Source organism: Scyliorhinus torazame, unplaced genomic scaffold (assembly GCF_047496885.1).
Source record: "Scyliorhinus torazame isolate Kashiwa2021f unplaced genomic scaffold, sScyTor2.1 scaffold_785, whole genome shotgun sequence".
In the NCBI taxonomy this organism is placed as follows: Eukaryota; Metazoa; Chordata; class Chondrichthyes; order Carcharhiniformes; family Scyliorhinidae; genus Scyliorhinus; species Scyliorhinus torazame.
Window position 1 is genome coordinate 66,238 of NW_027308512.1, and position 27,501 is coordinate 93,738.

The 27,501-nt window shown below is 48.6% G+C and overlaps 1 protein-coding gene across 1 annotated transcript in view; it reads left to right on the forward strand.

Annotated features, from left to right (window-relative positions):
• LOC140406664 (E3 SUMO-protein ligase PIAS3-like) overlaps positions 1 to 27,501 on the forward strand; it is a gene marked incomplete at its 3' end in the record, with an annotated part of 51,937 nt that overhangs the window by 19,084 nt on the left and 5,352 nt on the right. The window contains 2 exon segments of the mRNA XM_072494665.1: positions 21,266 to 21,399; positions 24,128 to 24,296. Coding sequence (XP_072350766.1) covers positions 21,266 to 21,399; positions 24,128 to 24,296 — 303 coding nt within the window.

The following is a 27,501-nucleotide window of genomic DNA, read 5'->3' on the forward strand; positions in this document are numbered from 1 at the left end:
GAGAGAGACGGGTACGGGATGTCTGTTTATTGAGAGAGACGGGTACGGGATGTCTGTTTATTGAGAGAGACGGGTACGGGATGTCTGTGTTTATTGAGAGACGGGTACGGGATGTCTGTGTTTATTGAGAGAGACGGGTACGGGATGTCTGTTTATTGAGAGACGGGTACGGGATGTCTGTTTATTGAGAGAGACGGGTACGGGATGTCTGTGTTTATTGGGAGAGAGACGGGTACGGGATGTCTGTGTTTATTGAGAGAGAGACGGGTACGGGATGTCTGTGTTTATTGAGAGAGACGGGTACGGGAGGTCTGTGTTTATTGAGAGAGAGAGACGGGTACGGGATGTCTGTGTTTATTGAGAGAGACGGGTACGGGATGTCTGTGTTTATTGAGAGAGACTGGTACGGGATGTCTGTGTTTATTGAGAGAGAGACGGGTACGGGATGTTTGTGTTTATTGAGAGAGACGGGTACGGGATGTCTGTTTATTGAGAGAGAGACGGGTACGGGATGTCTGTTTATTGAGAGAGAGACGGGTACGGGATGTCTGTTTATTGAGAGAGAGACGGGTACGGGATGTCCGTGTTTATTGAGAGAGACGGGTACGGGATGTCTGTGTTTATTGAGAGAGACGGGTACGGCATGTCTGTTTATTGAGAGAGAGACGGGTACGGGATGTCTGTGTTTATTGAGAGAGAGACGGGTACGGGATGTTTGTGTTTATTGAGAGAGACGGGTACGGGATGTCTGTGTTTATTGAGAGAGACGGGTACGGGATGTCTGTGTTTATTGGGAGAGACGGGTACGGGATGTCTCTGTTTATTGAGAGAGACGGGTACGGGATGTCTGTTTATTGAGAGAGACGGGTACGGGATGTCTGTGTTTATTGAGAGACGGGTACGGGATGTCTGTGTTTATTGAGAGAGAGAGACGGGTACGGGATGTCTGTGTTTATTGAGAGAGAGAGACGGGTACGGGATGTCTGTCTTTATTGGGAGAGAGACGGGTACGGGATGTCTGTTTATTGGGAGAGAGACGGGTACGGGATGTCTGTGTTTATTGAGAGAGAGACGGGTACGGGATGTCTGTTTATTGAGAGAGACGGGTACGGGATGTCTGTGTTTATTGAGAGAGAGACGGGTACGGGATGTCTGTGTTTATTGAGAGAGGGATGGGTACGGGATGTCTGTGTTTATTGGGAGAGACGGGTACGGGATGTCTGTTTATTGAGAGAGACGGGTACGGGATGTCTGTTTATTGAGAGAGACGGGTACGGGATGTCTGTGTTTATTGAGAGAGACGGGTACGGGATGTCTGTGTTTATTGAGAGAGAGACGGGTACGGGATGTCTCTGTTTATTGAGAGAGAGAGACGGGTACGGCATGTCTGTGTTTATTGAGAGAGACGGGTACGGGATGTCTGTGTTTATTGAGAGAGAGACGGGTACGTGATGTCTGTTTATTGAGAGAGAGACTGGTACGGGATGTCTGTGTTTATTGAGAGAGAGACGGGTACGGGATGTCTGTCTTTATTGAGAGAGAGACGGGTACGGGATGTCTGTGTTTATTGAGAGAGAGACGGGTACGGGATGTCTGTTTATTGAGAGAGAGAGACGGGTACGGGATGTCTGTGTTTATTGAGAGAGACGGGTACGGGATGTCCGTGTTTATTGGGAGAGAGACGGGTACGGGATGTCTGTGTTTATTGAGAGAGAGACGGGTACGGGATGTCTGTGTTTATTGAGAGAGAGAGACGGGTACGGGATGTCTGTTTATTGAGAGAGACGGGTACGGGATGTCTGTTTATTGAGAGACGGGTACGGGATGTCTGTGTTTATTGAGAGAGAGACGGGTACGGGATGTCTGTTTATTGAGAGAGACGGGTACGGGATGTCTGTTTATTGAGAGAGAGACGGGTACGGGATGTCTGTTTATTGAGAGAGACGGGTACGGGATGTCTGTTTATTGAGAGACGGGTACGGGATGTCTGTGTTTATTGAGAGAGAGACGGGTACGGGATGTCTGTGTTTATTGAGAGAGACGGGTACGGGATGTCTGTGTTTATTGAGAGAGAGACGGGTACGGGATGTCTGTGTTTATTGAGAGAGACGGGTACGTGATGTCTGTGTTTATTGAGAGAGAGACGGGTACGGGATGTCTGTGTTTATTGAGCGAGATGGGTACGGGATGTCTGTTTATTGAGAGAGAGACGGGTACGGGATGTCTGTTTATTGAGAGAGAGACGGGTACGGGATGTCTGTGTTTATTGAGAGAGACGGGTACGGGATGTCTGTGTTTATTGAGAGAGAGAGACTGGTACGGGATGTCTGTGTTTATTGAGAGAGACGGGTACGGGATGTCTGTGTTTATTGAGAGAGAGACGGGTACGAGATGTCCGTGTTTATTGAGAGAGATGGGTACGGGATGTCTGTGTTTATTGAGAGAGACGGGTACGGGATGTCTGTGTTTATTGAGAGAGACGGGTACGGGATGTCTGTGTTTATTGAGAGAGACGGGTACGGGATGTCTGTGTTTATTGAGAGAGACGGGTACGGGATGTCTGTGTTTATTGAGAGACGGGTACGGGATGTCTGTGTTTATTGAGAGAGAGAGACGGGTACGGGATGTCTGTGTTTATTGAGAGAGAGACGGGTACGGGATGTCTGTCTTTATTGAGAGAGAGACGGGTATGGGATGTCTGTGTTTATTGAGAGAGAGACGGGTACGGGATGTCTGTTTATTGAGAGAGAGACGGGTACGGGATGTCTGTCTTTATTGGGAGAGAGACGGGTACGGGATGTCTGTGTTTATTGAGAGAGAGAGACGGGTACGGGATGTCTGTGTTTATTGAGAGAGAGAGACGGGTATGGGATGTCTGTGTTTATTGAGAGAGAGACGGGTACGGGATGTCTGTCTTTATTGGGAGAGAGACGGGTACGGGATGTCTGTGTTTATTGAGAGAGAGAGACGGGTACGGGATGTCTGTGTTTATTGAGAGAGAGAGACGGGTACGGGATGTCTGTGTTTATTGAGAGAGAGACGGGTACGGGATGTCTGTGTTTATTGAGAGAGAGAGACGGGTACGGGATGTCTGTTTATTGAGAGAGAGACGGCTACGGGATGTCTGTGTTTATTGAGAGAGAGACGGGTACGGGATGTCTGTTTATTGAGAGAGAGACGGGTACGGGATGTCTGTGTTTATTGAGAGATAGGCGGGTACGGGATGTCTGTGTTTATTGAGAGAGAGACGGGTACGGGATGTCTGTTTATTGAGAGAGAGACGGGTACGGGATGTCTGTGTTTATTGAGAGAGAGACGGGTACGGGATGTCTGTGTTTATTGAGAGAGAGAGACGGGTACGGGATGTCTGTTTATTGAGAGAGAGACTGGTACGGGATGTCTGTGTTTATTGAGAGAGAGACGGGTACGGGATGTCCGTTTATTGAGAGAGAGAGACGGGTACGGGATGTCTGTGTTTATTGAGAGAGAGACGGGTACGTGATGTCTGTTTATTGAGAGAGAGACGGGTACGGGATGTCTGTTTATTGAGAGAGAGAGAGACGGGTACGGGATGTCTGTTTATTGAGAGAGAGAGACGGGTACGGGATGTCTGTTTATTGAGAGAGAGACGGGTACGGGATGTCTGTTTATTGAGAGAGAGAGACGGGTACGGGATGTCTGTGTTTATTGAGAGAGAGAGACGGGTACGGGATGTCTGTGTTTATTGAGAGAGAGAGACGGGTACGGGATGTCTGTGTTTATTGAGAGAGAGACGGGTACGGGATGTCTGTGTTTATTGAGAGAGAGAGACGGGTACGGGATGTCTGTGTTTATTGAGAGAGAGACGGGTACGGGATGTCTGTTTATTGGGAGAGAGACTGGTACGGGATGTCTGTGTTTATTGAGAGAGAGAGACGGGTACGAGATGTCTGTGTTTATTGAGAGAGAGACGGGTACGGGATGTCTGTGTTTATTGAGAGAGAGACGGGTACGGGATGTCTGTGTTTATTGAGAGAGAGACGGGTACGGGATGTCTGTGTTTATTGAGAGAGAGACGGGTACGGGATGTCTGTGTTTATTGAGAGAGAGACGGGTACGGGATGTCTGTGTTTATTGAGAGAGAGACGGGTACGGGATGTCTGTGTTTATTGAGAGAGAGACGGGTACGGGATGTCTGTGTTTATTGAGAGAGAGACGGGTACGGGATGTCTGTGTTTATTGAGAGAGAGACGGGTACGTGATGTCTGTTTATTGAGAGAGACTGGTACGGGATGTCTGTGTTTATTGAGAGAGAGACGGGTGCGGGATGTCTGTGTTTATTGAGAGAGAGAGACGGGTACGGGATGTTTGTGTTTATTGAGAGAGACGGGTACGGGATGTCTGTTTATTGAGAGAGAGTCGGGTACGGGATGTCTGTTTATTGAGAGAGAGAGACGGGTACGGGATGTCTGTTTATTGAGAGAGAGAGACGGGTACGGGATGTCTGTTTATTGAGAGAGACGGGGACGGGATGTCTGTTTATTGGGAGAGAGACGGGTACGGGATGTCTGTTTATTGAGAGAGAGACGGATACGGGATGTCTGTTTATTGGGAGAGAGACGGGTACGGGATGTCTGTGTTTATTGAGAGAGAGAGACGGGTACGTGATGTCTGTGTTTATTGAGAGAGAGAGACGGGTACGGGATGTCTGTGTTTATTGGGAGAGAGACGGGTACGGGATGTTTGTGTTTATTGAGAGAGAGACGGGTACGGGATGTCTGTGTTTATTGAGAGAGACGGGTACGGGATGTCTGTGTTTATTGAGAGAGAGAGACGGGTACGGGATGTCTGTGTTTATTGGGAGAGAGACGGGTACGGGATGTTTGTGTTTATTGAGAGAGAGACGGGTACGGGATGTCTGTGTTTATTGAGAGAGACGGGTACGGGAGGTCTGTGTTTATTGAGAGAGAGAGACGGGTACGGGATGTCTGTGTTTATTGAGAGAGACGGGTACGGGATGTCTGTGTTTATTGAGAGAGACGGGTACGGGATGTCTGTGTTTATTGAGAGAGAGACGGGTACGGGATGTCTGCGTTTATTGAGAGAGAGACAGGTACGGGATGTCTGTGTTTATTGAGAGAGAGACGGGTACGGGATGTCTGTTTATTGAGAGAGAGACGGGTACGGGGGATGTCTGTTTATTGAGAGAGAGACGGGTACGGGATGTCTGTGTTTATTGAGAGAGAGAGACGGGTACGGGATGTCTGTTTATTGAGAGAGAGACGGGTACGGGATGTCTGTGTTTATTGAGAGAGACGGGTACGGGATGTCTGATTATTGAGAGAGAGACGGGTACGGGATGTCTGTGTTTATTGAGAGAGAGACGGGTACGGGATGTTTGTGTTTATTGAGAGAGACGGGTACGGGATGTCTGTTTATTGAGAGAGAGACGGGTACGGGATGTCTGTGTTTATTGAGAGAGACGGGTACGGCATGTCTGTTTATTGAGAGAGAGACGGGTACGGGATGTCTGTGTTTATTGAGAGAGAGACGGGTACGGGATGTTTGTGTTTATTGAGAGAGACGGGTACGGGATGTCTGTGTTTATTGAGAGAGAGACGGGTACGGGATGTCTGTGTTTATTGAGAGAGACGGGTACGGGATGTCTGTGTTTATTGAGAGAGACGGGTACGGGATGTCTGTTTATTGAGAGAGACGGGTACGGGATGTCTGTGTTTATTGAGAGACGGGTACGGGATGTCTGTTTATTGAGAGAGAGAGACGGGTACGGGATGTCTGTTTATTGAGAGAGACGGGTACGGGATGTCTGTTTATTGGGAGAGAGACGGGTACGGGATGTCTGTTTATTGAGAGAGAGACGGGTACGGGATGTCTGTTTATTGGGAGAGAGACGGGTACGGGATGTCTGTTTATTGAGAGAGAGACGGGTACGGGATGTCTGTGTTTATTGAGAGAGAGACGGGTACGGGATGTTTGTGTTTATTGAGAGAGACGGGTACGGGATGTCTGTGTTTATTGAGAGAGAGACGGGTACGGGATGTCTGTGTTTATTGAGAGAGACGGGTACGGGAGGTCTGTGTTTATTGAGAGAGAGAGACGGGTACGGGATGTCTGTGTTTATTGAGAGAGACGGGTACGGGATGTCTGTGTTTATTGAGAGAGACGGGTACGGGATGTCTGTGTTTATTGAGAGAGAGACGGGTACGGGATGTTTGTGTTTATTGAGAGAGACGGGTACGGGATGTCTGTTTATTGAGAGAGAGACGGGTACGGGATGTCTGTGTTTATTGAGAGAGACGGGTACGGCATGTCTGTTTATTGAGAGAGAGACGGGTACGGGATGTCTGTGTTTATTGAGAGAGAGACGGGTACGGGATGTTTGTGTTTATTGAGAGAGACGGGTACGGGATGTCTGTGTTTATTGAGAGAGAGACGGGTACGGGATGTCTGTGTTTATTGAGAGAGAGAGACGGGTACGGGATGTCTGTTTATTGAGAGAGAGACGGGTACGGGATGTCTGTGTTTATTGAGAGAGACGGGTACGGCATGTCTGTTTATTGAGAGAGAGACGGGTACGGGATGTCTGTGTTTATTGAGAGAGAGACGGGTACGGGATGTTTGTGTTTATTGAGAGAGAGACGGGTACGGGATGTTTGTGTTTATTGAGAGAGACGGGTACGGGATGTCTGTGTTTATTGAGAGAGAGACGGGTACGGGATGTCTGTGTTTATTGAGAGAGACGGGTACGGGATGTCTGTGTTTATTGAGAGAGACGGGTACGGGATGTCTGTTTATTGAGAGAGACGGGTACGGGATGTCTGTGTTTATTGAGAGACGGGTACGGGATGTCTGTTTATTGAGAGAGAGAGACGGGTACGGGATGTCTGTTTATTGAGAGAGACGGGTACGGGATGTCTGTTTATTGGGAGAGAGACGGGTACGGGATGTCTGTTTATTGAGAGAGAGACGGGTACGGGATGTCTGTTTATTGGGAGAGAGACGGGTACGGGATGTCTGTTTATTGAGAGAGAGACGGGTACGGGATGTCTGTGTTTATTGGGAGAGAGACGGGTACGGGATGTCTGTGTTTATTGAGAGAGAGACGGGTACGGGATGTTTGTGTTTATTGAGAGAGACGGGTACGGGATGTCTGTGTTTATTGAGAGAGAGACGGGTACGGGATGTCTGTGTTTATTGAGAGAGACGGGTACGGGAGGTCTGTGTTTATTGAGAGAGAGAGACGGGTACGGGATGTCTGTGTTTATTGAGAGAGACGGGTACGGGATGTCTGTGTTTATTGAGAGAGACGGGTACGGGATGTCTGTGTTTATTGAGAGAGAGACGGGTACGGGATGTTTGTGTTTATTGAGAGAGACGGGTACGGGATGTCTGTTTATTGAGAGAGAGACGGGTACGGGATGTCTGTGTTTATTGAGAGAGACGGGTACGGCATGTCTGTTTATTGAGAGAGAGACGGGTACGGGATGTCTGTTTATTGAGAGAGAGACGGGTACGGGATGTCTGTTTATTGGGAGAGAGACGGGTACGGGATGTCTGTTTATTGAGAGAGACGGGTACGGGATGTCTGTGTTTATTGAGAGAGACGGGTACGGCATGTCTGTTTATTGAGAGAGAGACGGGTACGGGATGTCTGTTTATTGAGAGAGAGATGGGTACGGGATGTCTGTTTATTGGGAGAGAGACGGGTACGGGATGTCTGTTTATTGAGAGAGACGGGTACGGGATGTCTGTTTATTGAGAGAGAGACGGGTACGGGATGTCTGTGTTTATTGAGAGAGAGACGGGTACGGGATGTCTGTGTTTATTGAGAGAGACGGGTACGGGATGTCTGTGTTTATTGGGAGAGACGGGTACGGGATGTCTCTGTTTATTGAGAGAGACGGGTACGGGATGTCTGTTTATTGAGAGAGACGGGTACGGGATGTCTGTGTTTATTGAGAGACGGGTACGGGATGTCTGTGTTTATTGAGAGAGAGAGACGGGTACGGGATGTCTGTCTTTATTGGGAGAGAGACGGGTACGGGATGTCTGTGTTTATTGAGAGAGAGACGGGTACGGGGGATGTCTGTTTATTGGGAGAGAGACGGGTACGTGATGTCTGTGTTTATTGAGAGAGAGACGGGTACGGGATGTCTGTTTATTGAGAGAGAGACGGGTACGGGATGTCTGTGTTTATTGGGAGAGACGGGTACGGGATGTCTGTGTTTATTGAGAGAGACGGGTACGGGATGTCTGTGTTTATTGAGAGAGAGACGGGTACGGGATGTCTGTGTTTATTGAGAGAGAGACGGGTACGGGATGTCTGTTTATTGGGAGAGAGACGGGTACGGGATGTCTGTTTATTGAGAGAGAGACGGGTACGGGATGTCTGTGTTTATTGAGAGAGAGACGGGTACGGGATGTCTGTGTTTATTGGGAGAGACGGGTACGGGATGTCTGTTTATTGAGAGAGACGGGTACGGGATGTCTCTGTTTATTGAGAGAGACGGGTACGGGATGTCTGTGTTTATTGAGAGAGACGGGTACGGGATGTCTGTTTATTGAGAGAGAGAGACGGGTACGGGATGTCTGTGTTTATTGAGAGAGACGGGTACGGGATGTCTGTCTTTATTGAGAGAGACGGGTACGGGATGTCTGTGTTTATTGAGAGAGAGACAGGTACGGGATGTCTGTGTTTATTGAGAGAGAGACGGGTACGGGATGTCTGTGTTTATTGAGAGAGAGAGACGGGTACGGGATGTCTGTTTGTTGAGAGAGAGAGACGGGTACGGGATGTCTGTGTTTATTGAGAGAGAGACGGGTACGGGATGTCTGTGTTTATTGGGAGAGAGACGGGTACGGGATGTCTGTTTATTGAGAGAGAGACGGGTACGGGATGTCTGTTTATTGAGAGAGACGGGTACGGGATGTCTGTTTATTGAGAGACGGGTACGGGATGTCTGTTTATTGAGAGAGACTGGTACGGGATGTCTGTTTATTGAGAGAGACGGGTACGGGATGTCTGTTTATTGAGAGAGACTGGTACGGGATGTCTGTTTATTGAGAGAGACGGGTACGGGATGTCTGTGTTTATTGAGAGAGAGACGGGTACGGGATGTCTGTGTTTATTGAGAGAGACGAGTACGGGATGTCTGTGTTTATTGAGAGAGAGACGGGTACGGGATGTCTGTGTTTATTGAGAGAGACGGGTACGGGATGTCTGTGTTTATTGAGAGAGACGGGTACGGGATGTCCGTGTTTATTGGGAGAGAGACGGGTACGGGATGTCTGTGTTTATTGAGAGAGACGGGTACGGGATGTCTGTGTTTATTGAGAGAGACGGGTACGTGATGTCTGTGTTTATTGAGAGAGACGGGTACGGGATGTCTGTGTTTATTGAGAGAGACGGGTACGTGATGTCTGTGTTTATTGAGAGAGACGGGTACGGGATGTCTGTGTTTATTGAGAGAGACGGGTACGTGATGTCTGTGTTTATTGAGAGAGACGGGTACGGGATGTCTGTGTTTATTGAGAGAGACGGGTACGGGATGTCTGTGTTTATTGAGAGACGGGTACGGGATGTCTGTGTTTATTGAGAGAGACGGGTACGGGATGTCTGTGTTTATTGAGAGAGACGGGTACGGGATGTCTGTGTTTATTGAGAGAGAGAGACGGGTACGGGATGTCTGTCTTTATTGGGAGAGAGACGGGTACGGGATGTCTGTGTTTATTGAGAGAGAGACGGGTACGGGATGTCTGTGTTTATTGAGAGAGAGAGACGGGTATGGGATGTCTGTGTTTATTGAGAGAGAGACGGGTACGGGATGTCTGTCTTTATTGGGAGAGAGACGGGTACGGGATGTCTGTGTTTATTGAGAGAGAGACGGGTACGGGATGTCTGTGTTTATTGAGAGAGAGAGACGGGTACGGGATGTCTGTGTTTATTGAGAGAGAGAGATACGGGTACGGGATGTCTGTTTATTGAGAGAGAGACGGGTACGGGATGTCTGTGTTTATTGAGAGAGAGACGGGTACGGGATGTCTGTTTATTGAGAGAGAGACGGGTACGGGATGTCTGTGTTTATTGAGAGATAGGCGGGTACGGGATGTCTGTGTTTATTGAGAGAGAGACGGGTACGGGATGTCTGTTTATTGAGAGAGAGACGGGTACGGGATGTCTGTGTTTATTGAGAGAGAGACGGGTACGGGATGTCTGTTTATTGAGAGAGAGAGACGGGTACGGGATGTCTGTTTATTGAGAGAGAGACGGTACGGGATGTCTGTTTATTGAGAGAGAGAGAGACGGGTACGGGATGTCTGTTTATTGAGAGAGAGACGGGTACGTGATGTCTGTTTATTGAGGAGAGAGACGGGTACGGGATGTCTGTTTATTGAGAGAGAGACGGGTACGGGATGTCTGTTTATTGAGAGAGAGAGACGGGTACGGGATGTCTGTGTTTATTGAGAGAGAGAGACGGGTACGGGATGTCTGTGTTTATTGAGAGAGAGAGACGGGTACGGGATGTCTGTGTTTATTGAGAGAGAGACGGGTACGGGATGTCTGTGTTTATTGAGAGAGAGAGACGGGTACGGGATGTCTGTGTTTATTGAGAGAGAGACGGGTACGGGATGTCTGTTTATTGGGAGAGAGACTGGTACGGGATGTCTGTGTTTATTGAGAGAGAGAGACGGGTACGGGATGTCTGTTTATTGGGAGAGAGACGGGTACGGGATGTCTGTGTTTATTGAGAGAGAGACGGGTACGGGATGTCTGTGTTTATTGAGAGAGAGACGGGTACGGGATGTCTGTGTTTATTGAGAGAGAGAGACGGGTACGAGATGTCTGTGTTTATTGAGAGAGAGACGGGTACGGGATGTCTGTGTTTATTGAGAGAGAGACGGGTACGGGATGTCTGTGTTTATTGAGAGAGAGACGGGTACGGGATGTCTGTGTTTATTGAGAGAGAGACGGGTACGGGATGTCTGTGTTTATTGAGAGAGAGACGGGTACGGGATGTCTGTGTTTATTGAGAGAGAGACGGGTACGGGATGTCTGTGTTTATTGAGAGAGAGACGGGTACGGGATGTCTGTGTTTATTGAGAGAGAGACGGGTACGGGATGTCTGTGTTTATTGAGAGAGAGACGGGTACGTGATGTCTGTTTATTGAGAGAGACTGGTACGGGATGTCTGTGTTTATTGAGAGAGAGAGACGGGTACGGGATGTTTGTGTTTATTGAGAGAGACGGGTACGGGATGTCTGTTTATTGAGAGAGAGTCGGGTACGGGATGTCTGTTTATTGAGAGAGAGAGACGGGTACGGGATGTCTGTTTATTGAGAGAGAGAGACGGGTACGGGATGTCTGTTTATTGAGAGAGACGGGTACGGGATGTCTGTTTATTGGGAGAGAGACGGGTACGGGATGTCTGTTTATTGAGAGAGAGACGGGTACGGGATGTCTGTTTATTGGGAGAGAGACGGGTACGGGATGTCTGTGTTTATTGGGAGAGAGACGGGTACGGGATGTTTGTGTTTATTGAGAGAGAGACGGGTACGGGATGTCTGTGTTTATTGAGAGAGACGGGTACGGGAGGTCTGTGTTTATTGAGAGAGAGAGACGGGTAGGTGATGTTTGTGTTTATTGAGAGAGAGACGGGTACGGGATGTCTGTGTTTATTGAGAGAGAGACGGGTACGGGATGTCTGTTTATTGAGAGAGAGACGGGTACGGGGGATGTCTGTTTATTGAGAGAGAGACGGGTACGGGATGTCTGTGTTTATTGAGAGAGAGAGACGGGTACGGGATGTCTGTTTATTGAGAGAGAGACGGGTACGGGATGTCTGTGTTTATTGAGAGAGACGGGTACGGGATGTCTGATTATTGAGAGAGAGACGGGTACGGGATGTCTGTGTTTATTGAGAGAGAGACGGGTACGGGATGTTTGTGTTTATTGAGAGAGACGGGTACGGGATGTCTGTTTATTGAGAGAGAGACGGGTACGGGATGTCTGTGTTTATTGAGAGAGACGGGTACGGCATGTCTGTTTATTGAGAGAGAGACGGGTACGGGATGTCTGTGTTTATTGAGAGAGAGACGGGTACGGGATGTTTGTGTTTATTGAGAGAGACGGGTACGGGATGTCTGTGTTTATTGAGAGAGAGACGGGTACGGGATGTCTGTGTTTATTGAGAGAGACGGGTACGGGATGTCTGTGTTTATTGGGAGAGACGGGTACGGGATGTCTGTGTTTATTGAGAGAGAGACGGGTACGGGATGTCTGTTTATTGAGAGAGACGGGTACGGGATGTCTGTTTATTGAGAGAGAGACGGGTACGGGATGTCTGTTTATTGAGAGAGAGACGGGTACGGGATGTCTGTTTATTGAGAGAGACGGGTACGGGATGTCTGTGTTTATTGAGAGAGAGACGGGTACGGGATGTCTGTTTATTGAGAGAGACGGGTACGGGATGTCTGTGTTTATTGAGAGACGGGTACGGGATGTCTGTGTTTATTGAGAGAGAGAGACGGGTACGGGATGTCTGTCTTTATTGGGAGAGAGACGGGTACGGGATGTCTGTTTATTGAGAGAGACGGGTACGGGATGTCTGTGTTTATTGAGAGACGGGTACGGGATGTCTGTGTTTATTGAGAGAGAGAGACGGGTACGGGATGTCTGTGTTTATTGAGAGAGACGGGTACGGGATGTCTGTGTTTATTGAGAGACGGGTACGGGATGTCTGTGTTTATTGAGAGAGAGAGACGGGTACGGGATGTCTGTTTATTGAGAGAGAGACGGGTACGGGATGTCTGTTTATTGAGAGAGAGATACGGGTACGGGATGTCTGTTTATTGAGAGAGAGACGGGTACGTGATGTCTGTGTTTATTGAGAGAGACGGGTACGGGATGTCTGTGTTTATTGAGAGAGAGACGGGTACGGGATGTCTGTGTTTATTGAGAGAGAGACGGGTACGGGATGTCTGTGTTTATTGAGAGAGAGACGGGTACGGGATGTCTGTTTATTGAGAGAGAGACGGGTACGGGATGTCTGTGTTTATTGAGAGAGAGACGGGTACGGGATGTCTGTGTTTATTGAGAGAGAGACGGGTACGGGATGTCTGTCTTTATTGGGAGAGAGACGGGTACGGGATGTCTGTTTATTGGGAGAGAGACGGGTACGGGATGTCTGTGTTTATTGAGAGAGAGACGGGTACGGGATGTCTGTGTTTATTGAGAGAGAGACGGGTACGGGATGTCTGTGTTTATTGAGCGAGATGGGTACGGGATGTCCGTGTTTATTGAGAGACGGGTACGGGATGTCTGTGTTTATTGAGAGAGAGACGGGTACGGGATGTCTGTGTTTATTGAGAGACGGGTACGGGATGTCTGTCTTTATTGGGAGAGAGACGGGTACGGGATGTCTGTTTATTGAGAGAGACGGGTACGGGATGTCTTGTGTTTATTGAGAGACGGGTACGGGATGTCTGTGTTTATTGAGAGAGAGAGACGGGTACGGGATGTCTGTGTTTATTGAGAGAGACGGGTACGGGATGTCTGTGTTTATTGAGAGACGGGTACGGGATGTCTGTGTTTATTGAGAGAGAGAGACGGGTACGGGATGTCTGTTTATTGAGAGAGAGACGGGTACGGGATGTCTGTTTATTGAGAGAGAGACGGGTACGGGATGTCTGTTTATTGAGAGAGAGATACGGGTACGGGATGTCTGTTTATTGAGAGAGAGACGGGTACGTGATGTCTGTGTTTATTGAGAGAGACGGGTACGGGATGTCTGTGTTTATTGAGAGAGACGGGTACGGGATGTCTGTCTTTATTGGGAGAGAGACGGGTACGGGATGTCTGTTTATTGGGAGAGAGACGGGTACGGGATGTCTGTGTTTATTGAGAGAGAGACGGGTACGGGATGTCTGTGTTTATTGAGAGAGAGACGGGTACGGGATGTCTGTGTTTATTGAGAGAGAGACGGGTACGGGATGTCTGTTTATTGAGAGAGACGGGTACGGGATGTCTGTGTTTATTGAGAGAGAGACGGGTACGGGATGTCTGTGTTTATTGAGAGAGAGACGGGTACGGGATGTCTGTGTTTATTGAGAGAGAGACGGGTACGGGATGTCTGTTTATTGAGAGAGACGGGTACGGGATGTCTGTGTTTATTGAGAGAGAGACGGGTACGGGATGTCTGTGTTTATTGAGAGAGAGACGGGTACGGGATGTCTGTGTTTATTGAGAGAGAGACGGGTACGGGATGTCTGTTTATTGAGAGAGACGGGTACGGGATGTCTGTGTTTATTGAGAGAGAGACGGGTACGGGATGTCTGTGTTTATTGAGAGAGGGATGGGTACGGGATGTCTGTTTATTGAGAGAGGGATGGGTACGGGATGTCTGTGTTTATTGGGAGAGACGGGTACGGGATGTCTGTTTATTGAGAGAGACGGGTACGGGATGTCTCTGTTTATTGAGAGAGAGAGACGGGTACGGGATGTCTGTGTTTATTGAGAGAGACGGGTACGGGATGTCTGTGTTTATTGAGAGAGACGGGTACGGGATGTCTGTTTATTGAGAGAGAGAGACGGGTACGGGATGTCTGTGTTTATTGAGAGAGACGGGTACGGGATGTCTGTGTTTATTGAGAGAGAGAGACGGGTACGGGATGTCTGTTTATTGAGAGAGAGACGGGTACGGGATGTCTGTTTATTGAGAGAGAGACGGGTACGGGATGTCTGTGTTTATTGAGAGAGAGACGGGTACGGGATGTCTGTGTTTATTGGGAGAGAGACGGGTACGGGATGTCTGTTTATTGAGAGAGAGACGGGTACGGGATGTCTGTTTATTGAGAGACGGGTACGGGATGTCTGTGTTTATTGAGAGAGAGACGGGTACGGGATGTCTGTGTTTATTGAGAGAGACGGGTACGGGATGTCTGTGTTTATTGAGAGAGAGACGGGTACGGGATGTCTGTCTGTGTTTATTGAGAGAGAGACGGGTACGGGATGTCTGTTTATTGAGAGAGAGACGGGTACGGGATGTCTGTGTTTATTGAGAGAGAGACGGGTACGGGATGTCTGTGTTTATTGAGAGAGAGAGACGGGTACGGGATGTCTGTGTTTATTGAGAGAGAGACGGGTACGGGATGTCTGTGTTTATTGAGAGAGACGGGTACGGGATGTCTGTGTTTATTGAGAGAGAGAGACGGGTACGGGATGTCTGTGTTTATTGAGAGAGAGAGACGGGTACGGGATGTCTGTGTTTATTGAGAGAGACGGGTACGGGATGTCTGTGTTTATTGAGAGAGACGGGTACGTGATGTCTGTGTTTATTGAGAGAGACGGGTACGTGATGTCTGTGTTTATTGAGAGAGACGGGTACGGGATGTCTGTGTTTATTGAGAGAGACGGGTACGGGATGTCTGTGTTTATTGAGAGACGGGTACGGGATGTCTGTGTTTATTGAGAGAGAGAGACGGGTACGGGATGTCTGTGTTTATTGAGAGAGAGAGACGGGTACGGGATGTCTGTCTTTATTGAGAGAGAGACGGGTACGGGATGTCTGTGTTTATTGGGAGAGAGACGGGTACGGGATGTCTGTCTTTATTGGGAGAGAGACGGGTACGGGATGTCTGTGTTTATTGAGAGAGAGACGGGTACGGGATGTCTGTGTTTATTGGGAGAGAGACGGGTACGGGATGTCTGTGTTTATTGGGAGAGAGACGGGTACGGGATGTCTGTCTTTATTGGGAGAGAGACGGGTACGGGATGTCTGTTTATTGAGAGAGACGGGTACGTGATGTCTGTGTTTATTGAGAGACGGGTACGGGATGTCTGTGTTTATTGAGAGAGAGAGACGGGTACGGGATGTCTGTTTATTGAGAGAGAGAGACGGGTACGGGATGTCTGTGTTTATTGAGAGAGAGACGGGTACGGGATGTCTGTGTTTATTGGGAGAGACGGGTACGGGATGTCTGTGTTTATTGAGAGAGAGACGGGTACGGGATGTCTGTTTATTGAGAGAGAGACGGGTACGGGATGTCTGTTTATTGAGAGAGAGAGACGGGTACGGGATGTCTGTTTATTGAGAGAGACGGGTACGGGATGTCTGTGTTTATTGAGAGAGACGGGTACGGGATGTCTGTTTATTGAGAGAGAGACGGGTACGGGATGTCTGTTTATTGAGAGAGAGACGGGTACGGGATGTCTGTTTATTGAGAGAGAGACGGGTAAGGGATGTCTGTGTTTATTGAGAGAGACGGGTACGGGATGTCTGTGTTTATTGAGAGAGAGACGGGTACGGGATGTTTGTGTTTATTGAGAGAGACGGGTACGGGATGTCTGTTTATTGAGAGAGAGACGGGTACGGGATGTCTGTTTATTGAGAGAGACGGGTACGGGATGTCTGTCTTTATTGAGAGAGACGGGTACGGGATGTCTGTTTATTGAGAGAGAGACGGGTACGGGATGTCTGTTTATTGAGAGAGAGACGGGTACGGGATGTCTGTTTATTGAGAGAGAGACGGGTACGGGATGTCTGTTTATTGAGAGAGAGACGGGTACGGGATGTCTGTGTTTATTGAGAGAGAGACGGGTACGGGATGTCTGTTTATTGAGAGAGAGAGACGGGTACGGGATGTCTGTTTATTGAGAGAGAGACGGGTACGGGATGTCTGTGTTTATTGAGAGAGAGACGGGTACGGGATGTCTGTTTATTGAGAGAGAGACGGGTACGGGATGTCTGTTTATTGAGAGAGAGAGACGGGTACGGGATGTCTGTTTATTGAGAGAGACGGGTACGGGATGTCTGTCTTTATTGAGAGAGACGGGTACGGGATGTCTGTGTTTATTGAGAGAGAGACGGGTACGGGATGTCTGTGTTTATTGAGAGAGAGACGGGTACGGGATGTCTGTGTTTATTGAGAGAGAGACGGGTACGGGATGTCTGTGTTTATTGAGAGAGAGACTGGTACGGGATGTCTGTGTTTATTGAGAGAGAGACGGGTACGGGATGTCTGTCTTTATTGAGAGAGACGGGTACGGGATGTCTGTTTATTGAGAGAGAGACGGGTACGGGATGTCTGTTTATTGAGAGAGAGACGGGTACGGGATGTCTGTTTATTGAGAGAGAGACGGGTACGGGATGTCTGTTTATTGAGAGAGAGACGGGTACGGGATGTCTGTTTATTGAGAGAGAGACGGGTACGGGATGTCTGTGTTTATTGAGAGAGATACGGGTACGGGATGTCTGTGTTTATTGAGAGAGAGACGGGTACGTGATGTCTGTCTTTATTGAGAGAGACGGGTACGGGATGTCTGTGTTTATTGGGAGAGAGACGGGTACGGGATGTCTGTTTATTGAGAGAGAGACGGGTACGGGATGTCTGTGTTTATTGAGAGAGAGACGGGTACGGGATGTCTGTTTATTGAGAGAGAGACGGGTACGGGATGTCTGTGTTTATTGAGAGAGAGACGGGTATGGGATGTCTGTGTTTATTGAGAGAGAGACGGGTACGGGATGTCTGTGTTTATTGAGAGAGAGACGGGTACGGGATGTCTGTGTTTATTGAGAGAGAGACGGGTACGGGATGTCTGTTTATTGAGAGAGGGACGGGTACGGGATGTCTGTGTTTATTGAGAGAGACGGGTACGGGATGTCTGTGTTTATTGAGAGAGAGACGGGTACGGGATGTCTGTGTTTATTGAGAGAGAGACGGGTACGGGATGTCTGTGTTTATTGAGAGAGAGACGGGTACGGGATGTCTGTGTTTATTGAGAGAGAGACGGGTACGGGATGTCTGTTTATTGAGAGAGAGACGGATACGGGATGTCTGTGTTTATTGAGAGAGAGACGGGTACGGGATGTCTGTGTTTATTGAGAGAGAGACGGGTACGGGATGTCTGTTTATTGAGAGAGCCGGGTACGGGATGTCTGTGTTTATTGAGAGAGACGGGTACGGGATGTCTGTGTTTATTGAGAGAGAGAGACGGGTACGGGATGTCTGTTTATTGAGAGAGACGGGTACGGGATGTCTGTGTTTATTGAGAGAGAGACGGGTACGGGATGTCTGTGTTTATTGAGAGAGAGAGACGGGTACGGGATGTCTGTGTTTATTGAGAGAGACGGGTACGGGATGTCTGTGTTTATTGAGAGAGAGAGACGGGTACGGGATGTCTGTGTTTATTGAGAGAGACGGGTACGGGATGTCTGTGTTTATTGAGAGAGACGGGTACGGGATGTCCGTGTTTATTGGGAGAGAGACGGGTACGGGATGTCTGTGTTTATTGAGAGAGACGGGTACGGGATGTCTGTGTTTATTGAGAGAGAGACGGGTACGGGATGTCTGTGTTTATTGAGAGAGAGAGACGGGTACGGGATGTCTGTGTTTATTGAGAGAGACGGGTACGGGATGTCTGTGTTTATTGAGAGAGAGACGGGTACGGGATGTCTGTGTTTATTGAGAGAGAGACGGGTACGTGATGTCTGTTTATTGAGAGAGACGGGTACGGGATGTCTGTGTTTATTGAGAGAGAGACGGGTACGGGATGTCTGTGTTTATTGAGAGAGAGACGGGTACGGGATGTCTGTTTATTGAGAGAGAGACGGGTACGGGATGTCTGTGTTTATTGAGAGAGACGGGTACGGGATGTCTGTGTTTATTGAGAGAGACGGGTACGGGATGTCTGTGTTTATTGAGAGAGAGAGACGGGTACGGGATGTCTGTGTTTATTGAGAGAGACGGGTACGGGATGTCTGTGTTTATTGAGAGAGACGGGTACGTGATGTCTGTGTTTATTGAGAGAGACGGGTACGGGATGTCTGTGTTTATTGAGAGAGACGGGTACGGGATGTCTGTGTTTATTGAGAGACGGGTACGGGATGTCTGTGTTTATTGAGAGAGAGAGACGGGTACGGGATGTCTGTGTTTATTGAGAGAGAGAGACGGGTACGGGATGTCTGTTTATTGAGAGAGAGACGGGTACGGGATGTCTGTGTTTATTGAGAGAGAGAGACGGGTATGGGATGTCTGTCTTTATTGGGAGAGAGACGGGTACGGGATGTCTGTGTTTATTGAGAGAGAGACGGGTACGGGATGTCTGTGTTTATTGAGAGAGAGAGACGGGTACGGGATGTCTGTGTTTATTGAGAGAGAGAGACGGGTATGGGATGTCTGTGTTTATTGAGAGAGAGACGGGTACGGGATGTCTGTCTTTATTGGGAGAGAGACGGGTACGGGATGTCTGTGTTTATTGAGAGAGAGACGGGTACGGGATGTCTGTGTTTATTGAGAGAGAGAGACGGGTACGGGATGTCTGTTTATTGAGAGAGAGACGGGTACGGGATGTCTGTGTTTATTGAGAGAGAGACGGGTACGGGATGTCTGTTTATTGAGAGAGAGACGGGTACGGGATGTCTGTGTTTATTGAGAGATAGGCGGGTACGGGATGTCTGTGTTTATTGAGAGAGAGACGGGTACGGGATGTCTGTGTTTATTGAGAGAGAGACGGGTACGGGATGTCTGTTTATTGAGAGAGAGACGGGTACGGGATGTCTGTGTTTATTGAGAGAGAGACGGGTACGGGATGTCTGTGTTTATTGAGAGAGAGACGGGTACGGGATGTCTGTGTTTATTGAGAGAGAGAGACGGGTACGGGATGTCTGTTTATTGAGAGATAGGCGGGTACGGGATGTCTGTGTTTATTGAGAGAGAGACGGGTACGGGATGTCTGTTTATTGGGAGAGAGACGGGTACGGGATGTCTGTGTTTATTGAGAGAGACGGGTACGGGATGTCTGTGTTTATTGAGAGAGAGACGGGTACGGGATGTCTGTGTTTATTGAGAGAGAGACGGGTACGGGATGTCTGTGTTTATTGAGAGAGAGACGGGTAAGGGATGTCTGTGTTTATTGGGAGAGAGACGGGTACGGGATGTTTGTGTTTATTGAGAGAGAGACGGGTACGGGATGTCTGTTTATTGAGAGAGAGACGGGTATGGGATGTCTGTGTTTATTGAGAGAGACTGGTACTGGATGTCTGTTTATTGAGAGAGAGACTGGTACGTGATGTCTGTTTATTGAGAGAGACGGGTACGTGATGTCTGTGTTTATTGAGAGAGACGGGTACTGGATGTCTGTGTTTATTGAGAGAGAGAGACGGGTACGGGATGTCTGTGTTTATTGAGAGAGACACGGGTACGGGATGTCTGTTTATTGAGAGAGCCGGGTACGGGATGTCTGTGTTTATTGAGAGAGACGGGTACGGGATGTCTGTGTTTATTGAGAGAGAGAGACGGGTACGGGATGTCTGTGTTTATTGAGAGAGAGAGACGGGTACGGGATGTCTGTTTATTGAGAGAGAGAGACGGGTACGGGATGTCTGTGTTTATTGAGAGAGACGGGTACGGGATGTCTGTGTTTATTGAGAGAGACGGGTACGGGATGTCTGTGTTTATTGAGAGAGAGACGGGTACGGGATGTTTGTGTTTATTGAGAGAGAGACGGGTACGGGATGTCTGTGTTTATTGAGAGAGAGACGGGTATGGGATGTCTGTGTTTATTGAGAGAGAGACGGGTACGGGATGTCTGTTTATTGAGAGAGACGGGTGCAGGATGTCTTTATTGAGAGAGAGACGGGTACGTGATGTCTGTTTATTGAGAGAGACGGGTACGTGATGTCTGTGTTTATTGAGAGAGACGGGTACTGGATGTCTGTGTTTATTGAGAGAGAGAGACGGGTACGGGATGTCTGTGTTTATTGGGAGAGAGACAGGTACGGGATGTCTGTTTATTGAGAGAGAGACGGGTACGGGATGTCTGTGTTTATTGAGAGAGAGAGACGGGTACGGGATGTCTGTTTATTGAGAGAGAGATGGGTACGGGATGTCTGTGTTTATTGAGAGAGACGGGTACGTGATGTCTGTGTTTATTGAGAGAGACGGGTGCAGGATGTCTGTTTATTGAGAGAGAGACGGGTACGTGATGTCTGTGTTTATTGAGAGAGACGGGTACTGGATGTCTGTGTTTATTGAGAGACGGGTACGGGATGTCTGTCTCTTTCCCTAATCCCGATATCCCCCCCCCTGCATTCCCGCCTATCTCACTCCCCTGCCATTCACCTTTGCTCCTTTTGGCCCCCTTCTCACTCATCCTAGCCCCTGTCCCCCTTTCTCCTTTGTCCTGCCCCCCCCCCCCCTCCCTCATCCTATTGCTCCTCTCTCTCTCTCATTCTGTTTTTTCAGTATTGTTCACCCTGTGCGCCCACAGACTCTTTATGGAAATTCTGAACTCGTGTACGCACTGCGATGAGATCCTGTTTAAGGAGGACGGCTCCTGGAGCCCAATGCAACCGAAGAGAGTAAAGCAGGAGCCCTATTGGTCATCCTACAGCGGCAGCGAGGGTAAGGAGGGGTGGGGACTGGAAGTCGTGGGGAGCGGCCCGGGAACTGCGCAGAGCTCCTGATTTCCAGTGTTTGTGGGCATTGAGCCAGGATAATACTGGGTATGATTATTCGCATATGAATAGTGGTGTGGGAGGTGAGAAGAGAAATGGTCTCTATTTTTCCAAGAGAATTGGCGCCTTCGGTCGGACCAGAGGGAGTTGTGATAAATCAGGCTTAAAAAAAATCTTTTTTAAAGAACAGCACAGTACAGGCCTTCAACCCACGATGTTAATGAAAGTCAACACACCGTACGCCTTCTTAACAACCCTATCAACCTGGGTGACAACTTTGAGGGATCTATGCACGTGGACCCCAAGATCCCTCTGTTCCCCCACACTTCCAAGAATCCTGCCTTTAACCCTGTATTCAGCATTCAAATTCGACCTTTCAAAATGAATCACGTCACATTTATCAAGGTTGAACTCCATCTGCCACTTCTCAGCCCAGCTCTGCATCCTGTCAATGTCCTGTTGTCACCTGCAATAACCCTCAACACTATCTACAACTCCCCCAACCTTTGTGTCATCGGCAAACTTACTAACCCACCCTTCCACTTCCTCATCCAAGTCATTTATAAAAACCACAAGGAGCAGAGGTCCCAGAACAGATCCCTGCGGGACACCACTGGTCACCGACCTCCAGGCGGAATACTTTCCATCCACCCCCACTCGCCGCCGTCTTTCGGCCAGCCAATTCTGTATCCAGACAGCCACATTTCCCTGTATCCCATGCCCCCTAACTTTCTGAATGAGCCTACCATGGGGAACCATATCAAATGCCTTACTGAAATCCATATACACCACATCCACTGCCCGACCTTCATCAATGTGTCTCGTCACATCCTCAAAGAATTCAATGAGGCTTGTGAGGCATGACCTGCCCCTCACAAAGCCATGCTGACTATCTTTAATCAAACTATGTTTTTCTAAATAATCATAAATCCTATCTCTCAGAATCCTTTCCAGTATTTTGCTCACCACAGACGTAAGACTGATGGGTCTGTAATTCCCAGGGATTTCCCTCTTCCTTTTCTTGAACAGGGGAACAACATTCGCCTCCCTCCAATCATCCGGTTCTACTCCAGAGGAGAGTGAGGACGCAAAGATCATCGCCAACGGCTCAGCAATCCCTCGCTTCCCGTAGTAACCTTGAGTATATCCCGTCAGGCCCAGGGGATTTATCTATCCTGATGCTTTTCAAAATTTCCAGCACATCCTCCTTAATATCAACATGTTTGAGTCTATTAACCTGGTTCACGCTGTTCTCATGAGCAACAAGGTCCCTCTCTCTAGTGAATACTGAAGCAAAATATTCATTTAAGGCCTCCCCCATCTCCTCAGACTCTAGGCACAAGTTCCCTCCACTATCCCTGATCGGCCCGACTCTCACTCTGATCATCCTCTTATTTCTCACATAAGTGTAGAACGCCTTGGGGTTTTCCCTAATCCTTCCCACCAGGGCTTTTTCATGCCCCCTTCTACCTCCTCAGTCCATTTTTGAGTTCCTTCCTGGCTACCTTGTAACCCTCCAGAGCGTGCCAGATCCTTGCTACCTGAACCTTATGTAAGCTTCCTTCCTCCTCTTGACTAGAAGCTCCACTTCTCTTGTCATCCAAGGCTCCTTCACCTTACCATTCCTTCCTCGTCTCGGTGGGAAAAAACTATCCAGCACTCTCAGCAAGTGCTCCTTAAACAACCCCCTTTATTGACAATGATGTTAATCAAAATCTGACTGTACCCACGGTGACGTTTATCGAAATCTGACTGTACCCACGGTGACGTTTATCGAAATCTGACTGTACCCATGGTGACGTTTATCGAAATCTGACTGTACCCACGGTGACGTTTATCGAAATCTGACTGTACCCACGGTGACGTTTATCGAAATCTGACTGTACCCACAGTGCCGTTTATCGAAATCTGACTGTACCCACGGTGACGTTTATCAAAATCTGACTGTACCCACGGTGACGTTTGTCAAAATCTGACTGTACCCACAGTGACGTCTATCGAAATCTGACTGTACCCACGGTGACGTTTATCAAAATCTGACTGTACCCACGGCGACGTTTATCGAAATCTGACTGTACCCACGGCGACGTTTATCGAAATCTGACTGTACCCACAGTGACGTCTATCGAAATCTGACTGTACCCACGGTGACGTTTATAAAAATCTGACTGTACCCACAGTGACGTCTATCGAAATCTGACTGTACCCACGGTGACGTTTATAAAAATCTGACTGTACCCACGGTGACGTTTATCAAAATCTTACTGTACCCACGGTAACGTTTGTCGAAATCTGACTGTACCCACAGTGACGTCTATCGAAATCTGACTGTACCCACGGTGACGTTTATCAAAATCTGACTGTACCCACGGCGACGTTTATCGAAATCTGACTGTACCCACGGCGACGTTTATCGAAATCTGACTGTATCCACGGTGACGTTTATCAAAATCTGACTGTACCCACAGTGCCGTTTATCAAAATCTGACTGTACCCGCGGTGACGTTTATCGAAATCTGACTGTACCCACGGTGACATCTATCGAAATCTGACTGTACCCATGGTGACGTTTATCAAAATCTGACTGTATCCACGGTGACGTTTATCGAAATCTGACTGTACCCATGGTGACGTTGAAGGAAATCTAGTTATTCTGATGTTTGTTATGACTCCAGCTTGCTCAAAGTATAAGGAGGCGTCCATGTTGAAATACTGCTCCCAAAACAGCCGCAATGTAGACGTCATTGACCTGACATTAGACAGCTCATCGGACGAGGAAGAGATGCCAGTGAAGAGACAATGCCGGGTTGTGACTCCCACAAACCTGACCTCTGTCAACAAGCAGTGAGTTAACCTTCAACCTACTTCATATTTTCATTTGGTCCTGTTGTTGTGTGTTTATCCACAAATTCCCCGGGTGTCTAAAAAGCCTCCTGACAAGTTGGGACAACGTGCCAGGCCCACCAGGCTTCTCCAAGTGGGAATCCAGGCAATAAGTGGGATCTGGTAATTTGAACACTACGTCCTTACATCTGAACTGATGCCTGTCCTCTCGCAGAAACCTCTCTCCGATACAGGGCTCAGTACATAGACCAGTGACGGACAGGAATAGATACTACGCCAGTATCAGACACACACACGGACACCCGTGTACACATACAGAACCCCAGTATCAGACACACACACGGACACCCGTGTACACATACAGAGCCACAGTATCAGACACACACATGGACATCCGTGTACACATACAGAACCCCAGTATCTCACACACGGACATCCGTGTACACATACAGAACCCCAGTATCTCACACACACACGGACATCCGTGTACACATACAGAACCCCAGTATCAGACACACACAGACACCCGTGTACACATACAGAACCCCAGTATCTCTCACACACGGACATCCGTGTACACATACAGAACCCCAGTATCTCACACACGGACACCCGTGTACACATACAGAACCCCAGTATCAGACACACACGGACACCCGTGTACACATACAGAACCACAGTATCAGACACACACACGGACATCCGTGTACACATACAGAACCCCAGTATCAGACACACACGGACACCCGTGTACACATACAGAACCCCAGTATCTCACACACACGGACATCCGTGTACACATACAGAACCCCAGTATCTCACACACGGACACCCGTGTACACATACAGAACCCCAGTATCAGACACACACGGACACCCGTGTACACATACAGAACCACAGTATCAGACACACACACGGACATCCGTGTACACATACAGAACCCCAGTATCAGACACACACGGACACCCGTGTACACATACAGAACCCCAGTATCTCACACACACGGACATCCGTGTACACATACAGAACCCCAGTATCTCCCACACGGACACCCGTGTACACATACAGAACCCCAGTATCAGACACACACGGACACCCGTGTACACATACAGAACACCAGTATCTCACACACGGACATCCGTGTACACATACAGAACCCCAGTATCTCTCACACACGGACATCCGTGTACACATACAAAACCCCAGTATCTCACACACGGACATCCGTGTACACATACAGAACACCAGTATCTCACACACGGACATCCGTGTACACATACAGAACACCAGTATCTCACACACACACGGACACCCGTGTACACATACAGAACCCCAGTATCTCACACACACGGACATCCGTGTACACATACAAAACCACAGTATCTCACACACACGGACACCCGTGTACACATACAGAACCCCAGTATCTCACACACTGACATCCGTGTACACATACAGAACACCAGTATCTCACACACGGACATCCGTGTACACATACAGAACCCCAGTATCTCACACACGGACACCCATGTACACATACAGAACCCCAGTATCTCTCACACACGGACATCCGTGTACACATACAAAACCTCAGTATCTCACACACACGGACACCCGTGTACACATACAGAACCCCAGTATCTCACACACACGGACACCCGTGTGCACATACAGAACCACAGTATCAGACACACACATGGACATCCGTGTACACATACAGAACCCCAGTATCTCACACACGGACACCCGTGTACACATACAGAACCCCAGTATCTCACACACACGGACATCCGTGTACACATACAGAACCCCAGTATCTCACACACGGACACGCGTGTACACATACAGAACTCCAGTACCTCACACACGGACATCCGTGTACACATACAGAACCCCAGTATCTCACACACGGACACCCGTGTACACATACAGAACTCCAGTATCTCACACACGGACATCCGTGTACACATACAGAACCCCAGTATCAGACACACACGGACACCCGTGTACACATACAGAACCCCAGTATCTCTCACACGGACACCCGTGTACACATACAGAACCCCAGTATCTCACACACACGGACATCCGTGTACACATACAGAACCCCAGTATCTCACACACAGACACCCGTGTACACATACAGAACACCAGTATCTCACACACACGGACACCCATGTACACATGCAGAACCCCAGTATCTCACACACACGGACACCCGTGTACACATACAGAACCCCAGTATCTCACAGACGGACACCCGTGTACACATACAGAACCCCAGTATCAGACACACACACGGACACCCGTGTACACATACAAAACCCCAGTATCAGACACACACACTGACACCCGTGTACTCGTACAGAACCCTAGGATCAGACACACACGGACACCCGTGTACACATACAGAACCCCAGTATCAGACACACACACGGACACCCGTGTACACATACAGAACCCCAGTATCTCTCACACGGACACCCGTGCACACATACAAAACCCCAGTATCAGACACACACACGGACACCCGTGTACTCGTACAGAACTTTTGGATCAGACACACACGGACACCCGTGTACACATACAAAACCCCAGTATCAGACACACACACGGACACCCGTGTACACATACAGAACCCCAGTATCAGATACACACGGACACCCGTGTACACATACAGAACCCCAGTATCTCTCACACGGACACCCGTGTACACATACAGAACCCCAGTATCTCACACACACGGACATCCGTGTACACATACAGAACCCCAGTATCAGACACACACACGGACACGTGTATACGTACAGAACCCCAGGATCAGACACACACGGACACCCGTGTACACATACAGAACCCCAGTATCTCACACACACGGACATCCGTGTACACATACAGAACCCCAGTATCAGACACACACGGACACCCGTGTACACATACAGAGCCACAGTATCTCACACACACACGGACATTCGTGTACACATACAGAACCCCAGTATCAGACACACACGGACACCCGTGTACACATACAGAACCCCAGTATCTCACACACGGACATCCGTGTACACATACAGAACCCCAGTATCAGACACACACGGACACCCGTGTACACATACAGAACCCCAGTATCTCACACACACGGACATCCGTGTACACATACAGAACCCCAGTATCTCACACACGGACACCCGTGTACACATACAGA